The sequence below is a fragment of the Arvicola amphibius genome, chromosome 5, assembly GCF_903992535.2.
Source record: "Arvicola amphibius chromosome 5, mArvAmp1.2, whole genome shotgun sequence".
NCBI lineage: Eukaryota > Metazoa > Chordata > Mammalia > Rodentia > Cricetidae > Arvicola > Arvicola amphibius.
This window is the reverse complement of record NC_052051.1, coordinates 63,875,039-63,894,946: the sequence shown is the minus strand read 5'-3', so window position 1 is coordinate 63,894,946 and position 19,908 is coordinate 63,875,039. Positions and strand designations below refer to the sequence as shown.

General features: G+C 34.6%; 2 protein-coding genes and 1 pseudogene across 2 annotated transcripts; all 3 read right to left on the bottom strand.

Moving 5' to 3' along the window:
• Positions 1-1,496: 1,496 nt before the first annotated feature.
• LOC119814962 (olfactory receptor 4K3-like) lies at positions 1,497-2,438 on the bottom strand. Its single transcript, XM_038331072.1, has one exon. The coding sequence runs from the start codon at positions 2,433-2,435 to the stop codon at positions 1,497-1,499; it is 939 nt and encodes a 312-aa protein (XP_038187000.1). The 5' UTR covers positions 2,436-2,438.
• Positions 2,439-10,857: 8,419 nt separating this feature from the next.
• Positions 10,858-11,799, bottom strand: LOC119814856 (olfactory receptor 4K3-like). The gene has a single exon (XM_038330926.1). The coding sequence runs from the start codon at positions 11,794-11,796 to the stop codon at positions 10,858-10,860; it is 939 nt and encodes a 312-aa protein (XP_038186854.1). The 5' UTR covers positions 11,797-11,799.
• A 7,565-nt stretch (positions 11,800-19,364) lies between these two features.
• On the bottom strand, positions 19,365-19,908 carry LOC119815229 (annotated as a pseudogene).

Below are 19,908 nucleotides of genomic sequence, written 5' to 3'. Positions count from 1 at the left end.
TAAATTAATCCTATTCTTCTATACTCATAGATTATAGCCTTATTCAGCCTTTATTAGAAAAAGCTTCATGCTGCAGTACATGGAAACAAATAACCCCAGTCAGACATTAGGCGAAGAGAGAGAGCTTGGAACATACAGCTCTATGTGTGATATCTCCATCAAATCTTTCCCATAAGAGCTCAGAAAACATGGAAAAAATGTAGAGAGAGTATAAGAGCCAGAGGGGTTAGAAGATAATAAGAGCACCCTCTAATTATAATAGGTATAAGACAATAACAATCCTCTAAATCAACTAAGAAAAACTTATAATAACTCTCAAAAACTATAGCAGCAAGCACAGGGCATTCGGGGGTCCTTGCACAAAATCCTCTGTATATAAATATTATAGCTTTCAGCTTAGTAGTTTTGTGGAACTCCTGAGTGTGTGACTGAGAGGATCTCTGATTCTAGTGTCTTGTCTTAGGGCTCTTTTCCTTCTGTTGTTTCGCAGTTTTTAGTTTCAAAGTAATGAATTTTGTTTTGTATTTTATTTTATTATGTTTTGTTGTTATGACTTAAAACCCCACCCTTTCTAATGAGAGGCAGAAAGAGGGGAATCCGGATAGCAGAGAAGGTGGGAGGAACCAGGAGTAAAGAGAGAAAAAACTGTAATAAGGATATATTGTATGAGAAAATAATCTAATTTTAATATGTGGCCCAAAGTATTTTATAATAATCTCCTAGCTTCTAAGAACATGAAGTCTATAGCAGACTGAAACATGTTTTTTAAAAAATAATAAAATAAAGCCTTTTCCTTAAAAATATGTCCAACATGAGAATCAGTGAGGTAATAATGACTACAATAAGTTGAAGCACTAGTACATAAAAGCATTAACAAAAATGGCTGTTAAATTTTTAAAAACTAATACTTTCCTTTCATTGAGAGATACTGGTAAGCTTATTAAATATTTGAACCTTCATGGGTGTTTGCAATAAATGTAACAACACTGAAATATTCTATAATGTGACTTTTAAAAAGGAAAACAGAATAGAGTATAAATTATTTCATATATTCCAGCTAAGGAAAAGAGATTACATATTATAGAAGTAAATATTTGAGAAAAATTCAAGCTCACAATTCAAATTAGCAATTACAAAATCATAAAAGCAGTACACAGGAAGCGTTATACAAGAAGTATACTCAGGTAACTTTCACTAAGATTTTATTCATTACATAAATATATGAGGATAGTCAAAAATATTAAATTCAATTTTATTAAAAACATAAAAGAATACTTTGATGGAATTTTTGTGTGGAAAGAATTTATATTTACAATTTAAGACAAAGGATAAACAATGTTCTGCTGGTTGGTGAATAAATGTCATCTTTTTTAAAATGTTAAATGATATCTATATCAAAAGATTGGTGAAAATTTTAAATATAAACATATTTGCTGGTCTTAAATATGTTTCACAGAGACAATCTTAGTTTGTGAACATATACATGTTCCTGAATATTACAAATTTTGTTTGAGACCCAGGAATTTGTCTATAAACCTTTTCATAGCATTTTTCATCTCTTTATTTCTCAGTGTATAAATGGCTGGGTTTAGGAGAGGTGTAAAAATAGAGTAAAACACAGCAAGAAATTTATCAAACCAGGTGATACTGAGGGGCCACACATAGATGAATATGCAGGGAACAAAAAAGATCATCACCACTGTGATGTGGGCACTGCACGTGGACAGAGCCTTAGATGCACCAGATTTAGAGCTCTGGCCAACAGTGATGAGAATATACGTGTAGGAAATGAGCAACAGAGTGAAGCAGCTTACAACTACAACCCCACATTCAGCATTCATTAAAGTGTTTAAATGATGATAATCCATGCAGGCTAGCTTGATCACCAATGGCATATCACAAAAGAAACTGTCTATTTCCTTGGGACCACAAAAAGGCAACTGTGCAACTATTACCAAATAACTTATACCGTGTATAAAGCCAGTAGTCCAACAAATCAGCACCAACCCAGTGCATCTTTTCAGGTTCATAATGGTGAAGTAGTGGAGTGGTTTGCAGATGGCCACATAGCGGTCATAAGCCATCACCATCAACAGCATCATCTCTCCTCCAGCAATGCAATGGGAGAAGAAAACTTGGGACAAGCATCCTGCAAAGGAGATGGTCTTGTATTCTCTGAGAAAGTCTGATATCATCTTAGGAGTAATATTTGAGGAAAGACACATGTCAATAAAGGACAGGTTGGCCAACAAGAAGTACATGGGAGAATGGAGATGGGGGTCAGTGGTGATTAAAAAAATGATGACAATATTTCCAAACATGATGAGCAGATAAAGTATGAAAAATATCACAAAGAGTATAACCTGAAGTTTTTGTGAGTCGGTGAGTCCGCAAAGAATAAATTCTGATACCACAGACTGATTGCCCCCATCCATTGCACTCAGTGAGTTTTCAGAAGTGACCTACAAATTAAGAAAGATTAAGAATTAGTCATAATAGGAAGGTTCCTACTTTTGTAGAACTTAACATTCAGTTTGTAGCTTACCTGACTAGAAACACATAAATGTAATGAGAAATGCAAGGCTGCCCAAGTGAAAGCTAATGAGGTGAGAGCAACTCCTCATAAACATGTAAGCACAGCTGTACTTTGTTGTCAGCCTTGGATGAGTGTGACATTATACTTTCAGTGATTATCAATTATTCATTTCAAAACAGAAACAGGGTGCTTATACAGATCTGAGAGATAATATTCAAGCTAAATGGTGAATAATATTTCTCCTTTTTCTTCCCTATTTAGTACTTGTGGGTCTTATCATCCTTTATCTTTTGAAATTTCTAGGTGGGAGAAATACAGCAGGTAAACAATGAGATCCCTGATGCTATCATCAGAACTATTTAACAGTCCTGCTTTTTGAGGACTCAGAAAGGTGAAGTAAGAATAAAAAATAAGGTGATTCTGAAGACATCAAGTCACAACACATCTATGTGCTATAGCAGCATGATCGCATAAAAGTAAACACATGTGCCTTGCAAAGATTTACCAAATATCTAAGGAAAATACACTGTTATACAGCAAAGAATTTATGTTTCTTGAAAAAATTGATTTTTCACAGGAAACTTCTGGTTAACCTAAAAATTTCCAGGATAACCTTTTATTTGTTTTAATTATTTCTTTGATTTTTGAGATAATACTTTAGTTACACCATTTCCCCCTTTCCTCTCTTCTCTATAAATCATACAATAGACCTTTTCCATGTTCTTTTTCAAATACTTGACCTCTGGTTTCCAGTAATTACTATTGCATGCATATAAGCTTACACCTAAATATGACCTGCTCTGTCTGAATAATGTAACTTGTAAGCTGTAAGAGATGACCATTTGGTACTGGGTAACCTACCGATGGGTTCCTCCCTGAGGACGATTGTTTCTCCAGCTTGTAGTATTTCTTAGTTTTCTTTTTTCTCTGTGTAGGGATGAGTATTCCTGGAGTCCCTTGCCCTCTTTAGCATATCTTCTGTTGTCTTTGTTCTGCACAAGTTCAGGCAGTCATGATAGAACTGTGCCACAAATGAAAGGAATTACTATCTAAGAAAGCATGCTCATTTCTTTTCAGAGCTGTGTCAGACTACTTTTGATATCTGCTGCATTGTAAAACCAAGTTTCATGCAATGCCTTTTAAAATGCCTCTTCTAACATTATAGATCTATGACACAACTACATCACACATTTGTGGATGTAAAATACTTTACACCTCTTTTATGATACATTACGGTGACCATGATTCATCAAAACCATTTTAATGATCTTACCAGATGTTTTATTTCTAGATGAGGAGTGAGACGTTAGTAAAAATGGTGCCAGATATTACAATAGCTTTAAAAATATTACACATTCAATGTATCATGTAGTAAAGATATAGAAGAAAATATATACTCAGAAATCATTAAGCTTTTTTAATACCCAGAGTACAATGATACATGAGCTTTGTTCTTTTATCATATTTTTAGTTTATTTTTGAACAAAATGGTGCTTAAATTTATAGGTAATTATTTTCTTGTTCAAAAACAAGAAAAATTTGTGTAAAATATATAAGGATACACACATATAAAACAAATATATATGTATGACATTTATTTATTTATATTTATTTCAGGTAACACACACCTTTGGTATCAAATACATGTGAATGTGTTTAACCTTTCTTTGATATACATACACCTTATACTTTCCTAAGGTCATGCATACATGCTTATATATGCACATATAAACATATATAAAAGACATTGACATGTTTCCTTTCAATAACATAACAACCATTTCAATATTCTCTGCTTTTTTCCTAGGACCTATCAGTATTTTAGAAGACACAATAACATACAATAATCTATTAAAGTGTCACTGTAATTATTGTGTTTAACTTAGTGGCAAATCTAATGTTGGCTTATACATTAACAATCTTTAATGAAGGGAGACAAACTTATTTATCTTTCTTAGAGTCTAGAAACAAGTTATTTACTTTCTTCTATTTGTAATGATTTTCTATATTGATTGCTCTTCTATCCAAGTGCTAAACTTTGCAATAGTCACGATATTTATACTTATTTAAGTATTTATGGATATAGTGATATTTATAGAACTTAATAGATATCAAGTGACAGATAATAATGATGTAAAGAGTGATATTTTAGTAGCTTCTAACTTTGTTTTGCTAGCAGATAGGTTGCTATTGTGTTTTTGTCTGTCTGTTTTTTTGTTTTTAGGAGGTATAGGTTTATTTAAATTTTAAATGTGCTTTTAATTGAAATACAATTGCATCACTTTTCCCCCTCTTTCTTCACTCAAATACCTCCCAACTACCTTCCCTAAACCCTTCTAGAACCAAAACTATAGGTGATAGAATTTTTCTTTGTTAATTATTCTTACATATATATGCATACACAACACACACACACACACACACACACACACACATATATATATATTTCTATGCACAAACATATGCTCATAACTTGTTTAGTCCAATTTTATTTTTGCATTCTAAGTCAGGGCTGACCACTATACATTTGACAACAAATTAAGGAGTTCATCTTGGGAGCTACCAAAACTCCTTCTCCCTGGAGACAATAATTTTCACAATTTTTTCAATTTGGGTTCTATAATGACTGTTACCTCTGTTCTCATTTCATTTGTTGTCATCTTTACTATTACAATGTTGAAAGTTATATGTTCACTCTGAATTTAAAATGCTTGTTGTTGTTAATTTGAAGGGAATAATTGTACAATGGTAGTTGGATACAGCTGTTATGGATTATCTGATAAAGAATGGTGATCTTCTGATGTAGACATCAATAGGAGAGAAATACCAGAGATGGAAAAAACACATTAACTGGCCTCCAAATATGACATAGAACAACAACAAAAAACAGTTCTCAGTAAGCACATTAAGTATTGGTCAAAGGAGATAACTAGAAATAGATGGGAAATTTCCTAACAGAAGACTATCAGAGAGTTGACTTACCAAAATCATAATTTTCACTTTGGTCACACTTTCTTCCCACTTAATGTGTGCTTATGAAGACATTCATGTTGTGTAAAAAGTCTTCCTTTGAGCCTGACCAATCTTCACTTCCTGACGTTGTCCCATGGGTGAACCATGTCAGTTGTTCTGTGTTCTGAACAACATGAGAACGTTGGAAATAATTATCTTGGACATCTCTGAGGGATTTCTCTGTGAAGAGTGATACTGCGTGATGTAAATTTGTGGAAATAGAAAGACAAATAAGACCCTCTTTTAGTCAGCCCAGCATAGATAATGTTAGTCAACTTTTCAAAATTATTCACTTCACCAAGGAAGAAGAAGGAGAAGCATGTTGCTGCTAAGTCTGTTACTGTATTAATATAAACAAAGTAACTCAAAATGCATAGTTATGAGACCATTTGCTAAAAGTATAACATATGACTAGAACAAAATCCACGTTGTGAATTTAATTTCCTAATGTACGGCAAATCGATTTCAAGTCGTTGTCACATAACTGATGTATTTCATTATATTCCATACTTGCATGGGATATTTCTAAATTTAAAATGACTGCAAAATATTTAGGCTCCATTGTGATAATTTAGCTATTTTTTTCATGTATGCATGTGAGTTTGTGTTATAGTATATGTGCATGTATATGTGTACATATATATATGCACATATACATGCACAAATCCACACACATATGCAGCTCAGAGGGTCTCTCTGTCAATTCTGTTCTTCTATCATTTTTCTAGGGTTTGTTCTCAGGATATCAGACTTGTAGTGACATTTCATTTGTTTTTTTGTTTGTTTTTTTATTAAAAATTCCCATCTCCTCCCCTCCTCTCATTTCTCTCCCCTCCCCTCCCCCCACACCCCTACTCCCTCTCTCTCCAGGCCAAAGAGCAGTCAAGGTTCCCTATACTATGGGAAGTCCAAGGTCCTCCCAATTCCCACCAGGTCCAGGAAGGTGAGCATCCAAACTGACAAGGCTCCCACAGAGTCCATCCATGCAGTAGAATCAAAGCCCAAAGCCACTGTGCTTGGCTTCTCAGTCAGCCTCCACCATCAGCCACATTCAGAGTCTGGTTTGATCATATGCTCCATCAGTCCCATTCCAACTGGCCTTGGTGTTCTCCCATTAGATCTGTCCCACCATCTCAGTGAGTGAATGCACCCCTCGCAGTCCTGACTTCCTTGCTCATGTTCTTCCTCCTTCTGCTCCTCATTAGGACCTTGGGATCTCAGTCCAGTGCTCCAATGTGGGTCTCTGTCTCTATGTTCTATGGTGATATTCAAGATAATCATCAGTGTGGCTATAGGACAAAGCCAGTTCAGGCACCCTTTCCTCTGCTGCCCAAGGAAAAAGCTGGGTCATCTGCTTGGACAGCTAGGAACCCCTCTAGAATCAAGTCTCTTGCCAACCCTAAAATGGCTTCCGTAATTAAGATATATACTTCCCTGCTCCCATATCCCCTCTCCTCCATCCCAACCATCCCATTCCCTCAAGCTCTCCCCCATCCTCTCTCTCCCTTCTCTCCCCCATCTCCCCTTATCCACACTTCACCCCCACCCCCGTGCTGGGAATGCAAACTTGTGCAACGACTTTGGAAATCAGTGTGGTGGTTACTCAGGAAACTGGGAGTCAACCTACCACAGGACCCAGCAATTCCACTCTTGGGAATATATACCAAAGAGATGCCCAGTCACACTACAAAAGTATTTGTTCAACTATGTTATAACAGCACTATTTGTAATAGCCAGAACCTGGAAACAACCTAGGTGCTCCTCATTAGAACAATGGATAAAGAAGGTGTGGCACATATACACTTTAGAGTACTACTCAGTGGTAAAAAACAATGACATCTTGAATTTTGCATGCAAATGGATGGAAATAGAAAACACCATCCTGAGTGAGGTAACCCAGACCCAAAAAGAGGAATATGGTATGTACTTACTCATAAGTGGATTCTAGCCATAAATAAAGGGCATAGATCCTGTAATCCATAATCCTAGAGAAGCTAAATAAGAAGGTGAATCCAAAGAAAAACATATTGTTATCTTCCTGGACATTTCATTTTTTTTAATAAAAAAATCTTGCATGGGGATAGGAAAAGTAAAACAGCCACACTGGCCAGACTTACAGAGTAGGCAGCAATATTACACACCTTTAATCATGGTAGCCACAATGACACACAACTATAATCCCAATAGCCACACCAAGTTGCTGTAGAAACCAAGTGGAAGTGGTGCATGCCCTTAATCTGAGAACTAGAGAGGGATATAAAACAGGAGGAGACAGCTCTCACTTTCAGTCTCATTCTTATATTTCCTGGAGGTAGGGTCACAAATTTGGGGTTGAGATAAAGCCAGTGACCAGCTCCTTTGCTTTTTGGATCTTCAGGTAGAACACCAATATCCATCCTCACTTTTATTAATCGTGTTTAAATTTTGTGACAAACATGGGGATTGAACCCAATGACCCTGAAAGCAGGAGTCCAACATCCTACCAACTGTGCTAGATGGGATCCTGTCAGTAACTTCATTGTAAGGAATACTCTCAATAAGTTAAGGAATGGGGCAAAGCCAGCCAAAAGCCTCACCTTTAATTCTAACCATATCACTTAGCTGTTTAAGACTTATACAGTCATGTTCTCTCTCCTTCTGCTCCTCATCAGGACCTTGGGACCTGGCGATAGATGAAGAAAATGACTGAGCCCCACATTGGAGCACTGGACTGAGCTCCCAAGGTCCTGATGAAGAAGAGCAGAAGGAGAGAGAACATGAGAAAGAAAGTCAGGAACGTGAGGGGTGCGTTCACTCATGGAGACTCGTGGGACAGAACTAATGGGAGATCACCAACTCCAGTTGGAATAGGACTGATGGATCATTCGACCAAACCCGTCTCTCTGAATGTGGCCAACAGTGGGGGCTGACTGAGAAGCAAAGGACAATGGCGCTGGGCTCTGATTCTTCTGCATGGACGGGCTCTGTGGGAGCCTTCTCAGCTTGGTCGATCACCTTCCTGGACCTGGGGGGAGTTGGGAGGACCTTGGTCTTAGCATAGAGTAGGGAACCCTGATGGCTCCTTGGCCTTGAGAGGGAGGGAGGGGAGGTATGGGTGGAGGGGAGGGGAGGGAAGGGGGAGAAGGACGGGAGGGAAGGGGGAGGAGGAGCGGAGGGAGGGGGGAGGAGGAGGGGAGGAGATGGAAATTTTTAAATATAAAAAAATAAACCATGGGGAAAAAATAAAATGGACATCAGCAACAAAAAAAAAAAACAAAAAAAAACCAAAAAAAAATTAATGTTACTTTGACAGTTAAAAAAAAGACTTATACAGTCAGAAAACCACAGAGATATACAGTAAAGACAGATTCAGAAGAAAAAGCTTCTGAAACATTTTTCGGTGTGTTTACAAAATATATGTAGGTTTGGGAGAGAAAAGAAAAAGAATAAAAAAATCCTTTAAAAAACAGTAAAGTATCTGGGCATGGTGGTGCATGTCTTTAATCCCATCTTTTGGGAGGTAGAGGCAGGTAGAACTCTATGAGTTAGAAGCCAGCCTTGTATATAAGAAGTAGTTCCAGCACAGGCTCCAAAGATACAGAGAAACCATGTCTCTCAAAATAAATCTTTAATTTATACTCTGCACTGGTTGCCATATTGTACTAAATCATTAGTGCCACAAAATTGTGGGAATAAAAAATGAATGTCTAATTTAACTTAAAGTTCTCCCCACAAGATGAAACTCATAACCAACAAAGAACAGCGACCAGGTAGCCCAGAGTCCAAAACAAAAACAAAATGTGCAGATTCAAAAAATGATAAAATGATTGAATCCTAATGCTATTTCTCTATTCTCATAGGTCACTGCCTTATTCAAACATTATTGAAAATGCTTTATCACAGAGTAGAGGAAACCAAATACAGAGACCCACAATCAGATGTTATACAAAGAGAGAGATTTTGAAACATACAGCTCTAAATGAGATATCTCCATCAAAACTTTTCAGTCAGAGCTCAAAAAAATATGGAAAAATAAATGGAGAAACAGTGTATAACCAGAGGGAATGGAGGACACTAGGAGCACGAGGTCCTCTAAATCAATCGAGAAAAATCTTATATGAACTCAAAAAGAATAAACAAGCAAGCAAAGGACCTTCATGAGTTTTCACCAAGTCCTCTGCATATATATAATATTATAGCTTTCAGGTGTGAAGTTTTATGGGACTCCTGGGTGTATGAAATAGAGGTTCTGTGAAGCTAGTCCCTCCTCTTAGGATTCTTTTTATTCGGTTCCTTTGCAGTGTCCAATTTCAATGTAATGAATTTCATTTTATCTTATATTTTATTCTATTTTATTTTGTTGTCAATTAAAACCAGCTCTTTACTAATGAGAGACAGAAAGTGAGCGGATCCAGATAGGCAAGAAGGTGAGAGGAGCCAAGAGTAAAGAGAGAGGAAACTATAAGGATATATCATGAGAAAATAATCAATTTTAGTATGTGGCATAAACAAATTTATAATCATCTACCACTTTCTAAGTATATTAAAGTCTATAACAGAGTGAAAACAAGGTTTTAAAAATAATAATAATAATAAAAATAATAATAAATAAAGCCTTTTCCTTAAAAAAAACATAGGCCAGGGTGAAAATCAGTAAGGTAATAATGACCATAAAAACTTAAAAAATTACTGCATAAAAACATCTACAAAAATAGCTAAAATTTAACAAATGACTCTTTTCTTTAGGTAGAAATACCAAACTTATTAAATGTTCTAAACATTCTTGGTTTTTGCATTAAAATAACAAAACTAAAATATTCTATAATGTGATTATTAATGCAGAAGACAAAATAGTGTATATATTCTTTGATATTTTCCGGATAAGGAGAAGTAATTAAATATACAGGAGATAATATTTTAGGAAAATTCAAGTCCACCATCTAAAATTGTAATAATGAAATTAGATAAACAATTAATGGGCATGTGGTGTTATACAGAATTATACTCAGGTAACTTTTACTAAGATTTTATTTGTAAGATAAATATACGGGGTTAGTTAAAATTGATAAGCAAAAAAATTTAAAAACATATATGAATACTTTGATGGCATTACTGTGTGAAAAATGTTCATATTTAGAATTTAAGATAAGGGATTTATACTATTCTGCTGAGGAATAAATGTTATATTTTTTAAATGTTAAATTGTATATGTATATATATATATAGAAAGATTGATATACATTTTCAATATAAATCATATTTGCTGATTTTAAATATATTTTGTAGAGTCAAATTCATGGTGTTAAGCAATTAGCACATGTTTCTGACTATTATGAATATCCTTTGGGACCCAAGAATTTGCCTATGAACCTTTTCATAGCATTTTTCATCTCTTTATTTCTCAATGTATAAATGGCTGGGTTTAGGAGAGGTGTAAAAACTGAGTAAAACACAGCAAGAAATTTGTCCAACCAGGTAATACTGAGGGGCCACACATAGATGAAGATACAAGGCAGAAAGAAGATCATCACCACTGTGATGTGGGCACTGCACGTGGACAGAGCTTTAGATGCACCAGATTTAGAGCTCTGGCCAACAGAGATTAGGATATATGAATAGGAAATGAGCAACAGAGTGAAGCAGGTTACAGCTACAACCCCACATTCAGCATTCATTAAAGTATTTAAATCATGGTAATCCATGCAGGCTAGCTTGATCACCAATGGCATATCACAAAAGAAACTGTCAACTTCCTTGGGACCACAAAAAGGCATCTTCACAACCACTGCCAAGTAACTCATACCATGTATAAAACCAGTAGTCCAAGAAATCAGCACCAACCCAGTGCATCTTTTCAAGTTCATAATGGTGAAATAATGGAGTGGTTTACAGATGGCCACATAGCGGTCATAAGCCATTACCACCAACAGTACCATCTCTCCTCCAGCAATGCAATGGGAGAAGAAAACCTGGAACATGCATCCTGCAAAGGAGATGGTCTTGTATTCTCTGAGAAAATCTGATATCATCTTAGGAGTGGTGTTTGAGGAAAGACACATGTCAATAAAGGACAGGTTGGCCAACAAGAAGTACATGGGAGAATGGAGATGGGGGTCAGTGGTGATTAAAACAAGGATAACAATATTTCCAGACACGATGAACAGATAAAGTATGAAAAATATCACGAAGAGTATGACCTGAAGATTCTTTGAGTTGGTAAGTCCCAAAAGCATAAATTCTGACACCACAGACTGATTGCTCCCATCCATTGCACTCAGTGAGTCCTCAGAAGTGACCTACAAATTAAGAAAGATTAAGAATTAGTCATAATAGGAAGGTTCCTACTTTTGTAGAACTTAACATTCAGTTTGTAGCTTACTTGAATAGAAATACATAAATGTAAAGAGGAATCAAAGGCAGATATGAGTGACCCTGCTGCCCAAGTGAAAGCTAAGGCGCTAAGAACAACTCCCCATGAAAAGAAGCATCGGGTGTGATTGTTATCCACATGTTTTAACAGGAAATTTTTCTACAGGAGTGCAGCGACAAAGCAGGACAACAATGTGAAAAATAAGTGTGTGTGGTCAGAATTTATCACTAGCAATCATGATGTTCTGTAACAGAAACGGGGTTTAAACCCAGAAGTTGCATTGAAGGTCAGTACAAATGGTCAGACAAGATGTTAACCTTATTGGAAGCATGTATGATGATTTCATTGAGCATTAGTAAAATAATATCTATGATATAAATAAATATAAGGTTTTAGCTTAACAGTCTGAAGTAGAGAACTGAAAAACCACAGGACCTCCAGGAGGAAGCATACAGAATGCCATATAAGATATACAGAAATAATAGATAAATACGTTTACTCAGGTCCATAGTTATTTATTAATATGTATATGTATATATATATATATATCTTTGACTTTATTTATTCAACTAAACTGTTTAACAAAATATTATTGCAAAATTCATAGGAGTGGAGTTACAAAAGAACAAGGCAACATATGTTCAAATCTGAGCTCTAAATGTCACGTTTAGTTCATTCTTAGCACTAGAGAAAAATGTTGATCTGAAGTTGCATCAACAGATGTTGAGAATCCTTAGATGTTAAAATATTATAGTGTCATTATATGAATAAGTCATCTACCATAAATCAATCAACAATATATTTTCTCAATATATCACTTATCTATCAATTATCTTTGCTTTTTTTAAAGAAGAGAATAAATTACATAAACATGTAAGCAGAGCTGTACTTTGTCAGCCTGGATGAGTGTGACATTATACTTTCAGTAATTATCAGTTTCCATCTCAAATCACAGAAGGGTGCTTAAAGTGATCTAATCAATAATACTAAGCTGAATGATGGATAATATTTCTCCCTTTTCTCCCTCAATTAGTGATTCTCAACTTGTGGTTCTTATCATTCTTTATCCTTTGAAGTCTCTAGGTGGGAGAAAGACAGCAGGTGAACAATGAGATCCCTGATGTTGTCATCAGAACTATTTGACAGTCCTGTTTTCTGAGGACTTAGAAAGATGGAGTAAGGATAAAAACAAGGAAATTCTGAAGGCATCAGGTAACAACACACCTATGTGCTATAGCAACATGATAGCACAAATGTAAATAAATGTGCCTTACAACGATTTACCAAAAAGCCAAAGAAAATACACTGAAATACTGCAAAAAGTTTGTGTGCCTTAATAATTTTGATTTTTCATATGGACACTTCTGGTCAACCTGAATATTTCCAGAACAACTTTTTGTTTTGTTTTATTTTAATTGTTTCTTTGATTTTTAGATTATAATTCAGATACATAATTTACCCCTACCTCTATTTCCTATAGATAATAAAATAGACCTAGCCATGCTCTCTCAAATTCATGGCTTCTTTTTTAGGTATTTACTATTTCATGAATATATGCTTATACCTAAATATCATCTGCTCATCTGAATAAGGTTACTTGTATATATAAGGTCTTAGAGGTGACTATTTGGTATTAGATAACCTACTTTTATGCTTCTCCCTGAAGAAGACTATTTCTCCAACTCTTAACATTTCTTAGTTGCCTTTTTTCTTTGTATATTGAGTCATCCTGGAGTCCCCTGTCCTCTTTAATATGTTTTCTGTTACTGTATGTGTTCTGTACAAGCTCAGGCAGTTATGATAAAACTGTGCTGCAAATGAAAGGAATTACTATCTACGAGAGCAAGCTCATTTCTTTTCAGAGCTGTCTCAGACTACTTTTGGAGAACCAAGTTTCATGCAATGCCTTTTAAAATGTCTCTTCTAATATTATATATCTTATATCTGATTTATGATTCGATCTGGTGACCATGATTCATCAAAACTCTTTTAGTGAGGGTACTCAGGCTATTTTATTTCTTTATGATGAATGAGACAATAGGTAACAATGGTTCCAGAGACTACAATGGCTTAAAAATATTACATACTCAATGTAACCTGTAGTAAATATGTACAAGAAAATAAGCACGTGCGAATCACTAAGTTGTTAAGTATCCAGAGAACAATAACCCATGAGTTGACTCCCTTTTCACATTTTCTAGAGTATTTTTTTTTTTCAGTACCCAAAGTATTTTTATTGCTGTATTAGCAATGGATTTTTTTGGGATATATTCTCAAGGGCCACATAAAAATAGATTCAAGGAACAGATTAAATTGAAGTCCTAGATTAAATGTTTGGTTTAAAGAATTTTCTACAACAAATTTCATGTTTATGTATGAAAAGTTATATAACCTTATATGAAAATGTCATGAAGTATTTTTCTACACTATACTGGATCTTAAGCTTATAGGAAATTATTTCTTTGTTCAAATGAGCACTTTGTTTAAAATATGTAAGCACACACACATATAAGATATATATGTGTGACATATACATACATATTTATTCATTTAGTTCAGGTAACTCATACCTTTGTTATGAAATACAAATGTATGTGTGTAAACTTTCTTCAAAATACTTGCCACATATACTTTCCTAAGGTCATGCATACCTGTTTGGTAACTATGACATAGGCAAATATAAAAGATATTTGACATGCTAATTTCCTTTCAGGAACATAACATTTCACCATTCCCTACCTTGCCCCGGATCTATCAGTATTTTAGAAGACCCAAATACATACAATATTCTATTAAAGTGTCACTGTAACTTTTATATTTAACTTAGTGGTGCTATTTATTTTATTCTATGTGTTGTGTATTTCTATATTGATTGTTCTTCTATTGAAGTGCTAAACTTTGTAATAATCTCAATATTTATACTTATTTAAGTATTCATGGATATAGTCATATTTATAGAACTTAGATATCAAGTGACAGATGATAATGATGTAAAGAATGATGTTTTAGTAGGTTCTAGGTTTGTTTTGCTAGCAGATTGGTTGCTATTGTGTTTCTGTCTGTCTGTTTTGTTTTGGGGGGAGTGTGCATATTTAATTTTTAAGTATGCTTTTAATTGAAATATAATTTCATTACTTTATTCACTCCCTTTCCTCCTACAAATTCCTCCTAACTATCTTCCCTAAACCCTTCTAGCAGCAAAAGTATAGTTGATAGCATTTTTCTTTTGTAATTATTCTTACACACACACACGCACACACACACATACATATATATATATATGTGTATATATATATGTATATATATATATATGTATGTATGTATTTGTATGCACAAATATATATACATAACCGGTTTAGTACAATTTTATTATTGAATCCACTCTGAATTTGAAAACAAATTAAGGAACTTATCTCTGGGTGCAGCTAACCGTCCTCCTTCCTGGAGTCATTTGTTTTCACAATTTATTTTCAATTTGGGCTCTATAATGACCATGTATTACCTCTGTTCTCATTTGATTTGTTGTCATCTTTATTATTTCTATGCTGAAAGTTATATATTCACTCTGATTTAAAAATGCTTGGTCTTGTTAAGTAGAAGGGAATATTTGTACCATGGTAGTTGGATACAGCTGTTATGGATTATCTGATAAAGAATGATGATCTTCTGATGTATACATGAATAGGAGAGAAATATAAGAAATGAAAAAAATCACATTAACTGGCCTCCAAAGATGACACAGAACAAAGAAACAGTTATAAGCCAAACACATTGGGTATTGGTCAAAAGAGATAACTAGAAATAGATGGGGAATTTCCTAACAGAAGACTATCAGAGAGTTGACTTACCAAAATCATAATTTTCGCTTTGGTCACACTTTCTTCCCACTTGATGTGTGCTTATGAAGACATTCATGTTGTGTAAAAACAGTCTTCCTTTGGGCCTGACCAATCTTCACTTCCTGACATTGTCCCATGGGTGAACCATGTCAGTTCTTCTGTGTTCTGAACAACATGAGAACGTTGAAAATAATTATCTTGGACATCTCTGAGGGATTTCTCTGTTAAGAGTGATACTGAGTGCTGCAAATTTGTGATAATAGAAAGACAAGTAAGACCCTCTGTTAGTCACACTAGCACTGGTAATGTTTGTCAACTTTTCAAAATTATTTAAAATAATTAAATTTAGCCACTTCACCAATTCGGATGAAGGAGAAGCATAATACTGCCTAGTCTGTTACTGTATCAATATAAACAAAGTAACCCAAACACATAGTTATGAGATATTTTCTAAAAGTGTGAGATATGACTAGACCAAAATCCATAATGTGAACACAATTTCCTAATGTATGGCAACTCAGTTCCTAGTCTTCTTCATAACTGATGTATTACATTGTATTGTGCTTTATACTTGCATATGATATTGCTAGGTTTTAAATAACAGAAAAGATGTTTAGGCCCCATTATGTTTTTTTTAAATAATTTAGCTATACTTATCATGTATGCATACTAGTGAGTTTGTGCTATAGTGTATGAGCATGTATATGTGTACATATGCATACATGTATATTATATATATATATATGCACACAAACAGACACACATATGCAGCTCAGAAGGTGTTTGTGTCAATTCTGTTCTTCTGCCTTTACCAATTTTCTACAGGTTGTTCTCAGGTTGTCAGATTTGTATTAGCATTTAATTTTTATTTTAATAAATAAATCTTGCCTGAGGATCAAAAAAGTAAAACAGCCATACTGGCCAGCCTTACAGACTAGGTAGCAATGACACTCACAGTAGCCACAATGACACACACCCTTCATTACAGTAGCAACACTAAATAGTCATAGAAACCAGGTGGTAGTGGTGCATGCCCCTAATTCCAAAACTAGAGAGGATTATAAAACAATAGGAGACAGCTCTCAGTCTCTGTCTCATTCTGAGGCTCTCTATAGATAGGGTCACCAGTTTTGGACTGAAATAGAAGAAAGAGATAGTGACCAGCTCCTTTGATTTTTCTGGTCTTCAGATTGAACACCAGTATCAGTTTCTGCATTTTTATTAATTGTGCTTCAATTTGGCATCCAACATGGGCCTCAATCCCATGACCCTAGAAACAGGAATTCAACGTTAACAGCTGACCTAGATGAGCTTCTGCCAGTGCCTTAATCATGAAGCAATACTCTAAATAATTTAAGAAATGGGGTGCAGCCAGCCACTAAACCTCACCTTTAATACTAGGCGTATCACTTATCAGTTTAAGGCTCATGCAGTCAGGAAACCATAGAGATAGACAGCAAAGACAGATTCAGAAGAAAAAGCTTCTAAACAATTTACAGTGTGTTTAAAAATATGTGTAGGCTTGAAAGAGAAAACAAAAAGCATAGAGAAAGTCCTATTAAAAAGCAATAAAGTAGCTGGACATGGTGGTGCATGTCTTTAACCCCATCTTTCAGGAGGCAGAGGCAGTTGAACTCTATGAATTCAAAGCCAGCTTGCTATACAAAAACTAGTTCCAGGAGAGGCTAAAAATGCAATAGAGAAACCATGTGTCTTAAAAAAATCTTTGATTTATACTCTGTACTGGTTGCAAAATTGTGCTTAAGCAATGGTGCCATAAAACTTATGGGAGTAAACAATGAATGTCTAATTTGACTTAAAGTTCTCCCCACAGGATGAAACTTATAATCAATGAAGAATTAGAGACCAGGAAACCCAGAAACCAAGACAAAAACAAAATGTGCAGATTCAAAAAATGATAAAATAGTTGAATCCTAATGACATTTCTCTATTCTCAAAGATCATCGCCTTATTCAAACATTACTGGAAAAGCTTCATCATGCAGTAGATAGAAACAAATACAGAGACCCACAATCAAACATTATACAAAGAGAGATTTTTTTTTTCTCATGGTTTATTTTTTTTTATATTTAAAAATTTCCATCTCCTTCCCTCCTCCTCCCCCCTCCCTCCCCTCCTTCTCCCCCTTCTCTCCCCTCCTTCTCCCCCTTCCCTCCCCTCCCCTCCACCCATACCTCCCCTCCCCGATCACCTTCCTGGACCTGGGGGGAGTTGGGAGGACCTTGGTCTTAGCATAGAGTGGGGAACCCTGAAAGAGAGATTTTGAAATATCAGCTCTATATGGGATATCTTCATCATATCTTTTCCCTCAGAGCTAAAAATCTATGGAAAAATAAATGGAGAAACATTGTAAGAACCAGAAGGAATGGAGGACACTAGGAGAAAAAGGTCCTCTAAATCAACCAAGAAAAAACTTATATGAACTCACAAAGACTAAACCAGCCAACACAAGGTTTCATGAGTTTGTGCCAAGTCATCTACATATAAATATAGCTTTCAGCTTAGAAGTTTTATGGGACTTCTGAGTATGTGAATGAGAGGATCTCTGATTCTAGTGCCTTCTCTTAGGTCCCTTTTTCTTCTGTTACTTTTCCGTGTCCAACTTCAATGTAATGAATTTCATTTTATCTTATATTTTATTCTATTTTATTTTATTTTGTTGTTATTTCTTAAAACCTGCTCTTTTCTAATAAGAGACAGAAAGACAGAGGATCCAGATAGGCAAGAAAGTGAGAAAAACCACAAGTAAAGAGAAAGAAAACTGTAATAAGTATATATTTCATGAGAAATTAATCAATTTTAATATGTGACTTAAACAAATTTATAATCATCTCCAAGATTCTAAGTATATTACAGTCTATAGCAGATAGAAAACATAGTTTTTTAAAATAATAATAATAAATTTTTTTTCCTTTAAAAATAATTGGCCAGGATGAAAATGAGTACAGTAATAATGACCATAATAAGTTGAAACATTAGTACATAAAAACATCCACAAAATGTTTAAAATTTTTAAAAATGACACTTTCTTATCTTTGGGTGGAAATACCAATTTATTTAATATTCTAAACCTTCTTGGGTTTATTATTTTATTAAAAATAATAAAACCAAACTATACTATAATGTGATTAGTAAAAAGAAAGACAGTATTGAATATATATTCTTTGATATTTTCCAGGTAAGGAGAAGTAATTACATATTACAGGAGAAAATATTTTAGGAAAATTCAAGTTCACCATTAGAATTATAATCATGAAAATAGAAAAACAATTAGTGGGCATGTGGTGTAATAAAGAATCATATTCAGGTAACATTTACTAAGATTTTATTCCTAAGATAAAAAAATATATGGGGTTGATCAAAAATATTAAGCAAAAATTTTTAAAAAATATAAAAGAATACTTTGATGGCATTACTATGTGGAAATTTTTCATATTTAGTATTTAAGATAAGGGATTCACACTTTTTAAAATGTTAAATTGTATCTATATTGAAATGTTGGTATAAATTTTTAATATAAACCATATTTGTTAGTTTTAAATATATCTCATAGAGTCAATCTCACGGTGTTAAGCCTAAATATTATGAAGGTATTTTAGGAATATGCCTATGAAACTTCTTTTGTGTTTAAATCATGGTAATCCATGCAGGCTAGCTTGATAACCAACACCATATCACAAAAGAAACTGTCTATCTACTTGGGGCCACAAAAAGACAATTCCACAACCACTGCCAAGTAAGCTAGACTATGTATAAAGCCAATAGTCCAAGAAATCAGTGCCAACCCTGTGCATCTTTTCAGGTTCATAATGGTGAATTGGTGGAGTGGTTTACAGTTGGCCACTTATAGGTCATTAGCCATTGCTAACAACAGCACCATCTCTACTGCACAAACACAATAGGAGAAGAAACCTGGAACTTGCAGCCTGCAAAGGATATGGCTTTGTATTCTCTAAAAAGTCTGATATCATCTTAGGAGTAGTGTTTGAGGAAAGACACAGTGGTGATTCAAACAAGGATGACAGTATTTCTAGACACAATGAGCAGATAAAGTCCAAAACCATCACAAAGAGTGTGACCTGAACATTCTTAGAGTTGGTAAGTCTCAAAAGCATAAATTCTGACACCACAGATTAATTGCCCCCATTCAT

Coding starts and splice junctions, on each gene's coding strand:
- LOC119814856 (XM_038330926.1), bottom strand. CDS start 11,796: ATGGATGGGAGCAATCAGTCTGTGGTGTCAGAATTTATGCTTTTGGGA.
- LOC119814962 (XM_038331072.1), bottom strand. CDS start 2,435: ATGGATGGGGGCAATCAGTCTGTGGTATCAGAATTTATTCTTTGCGGA.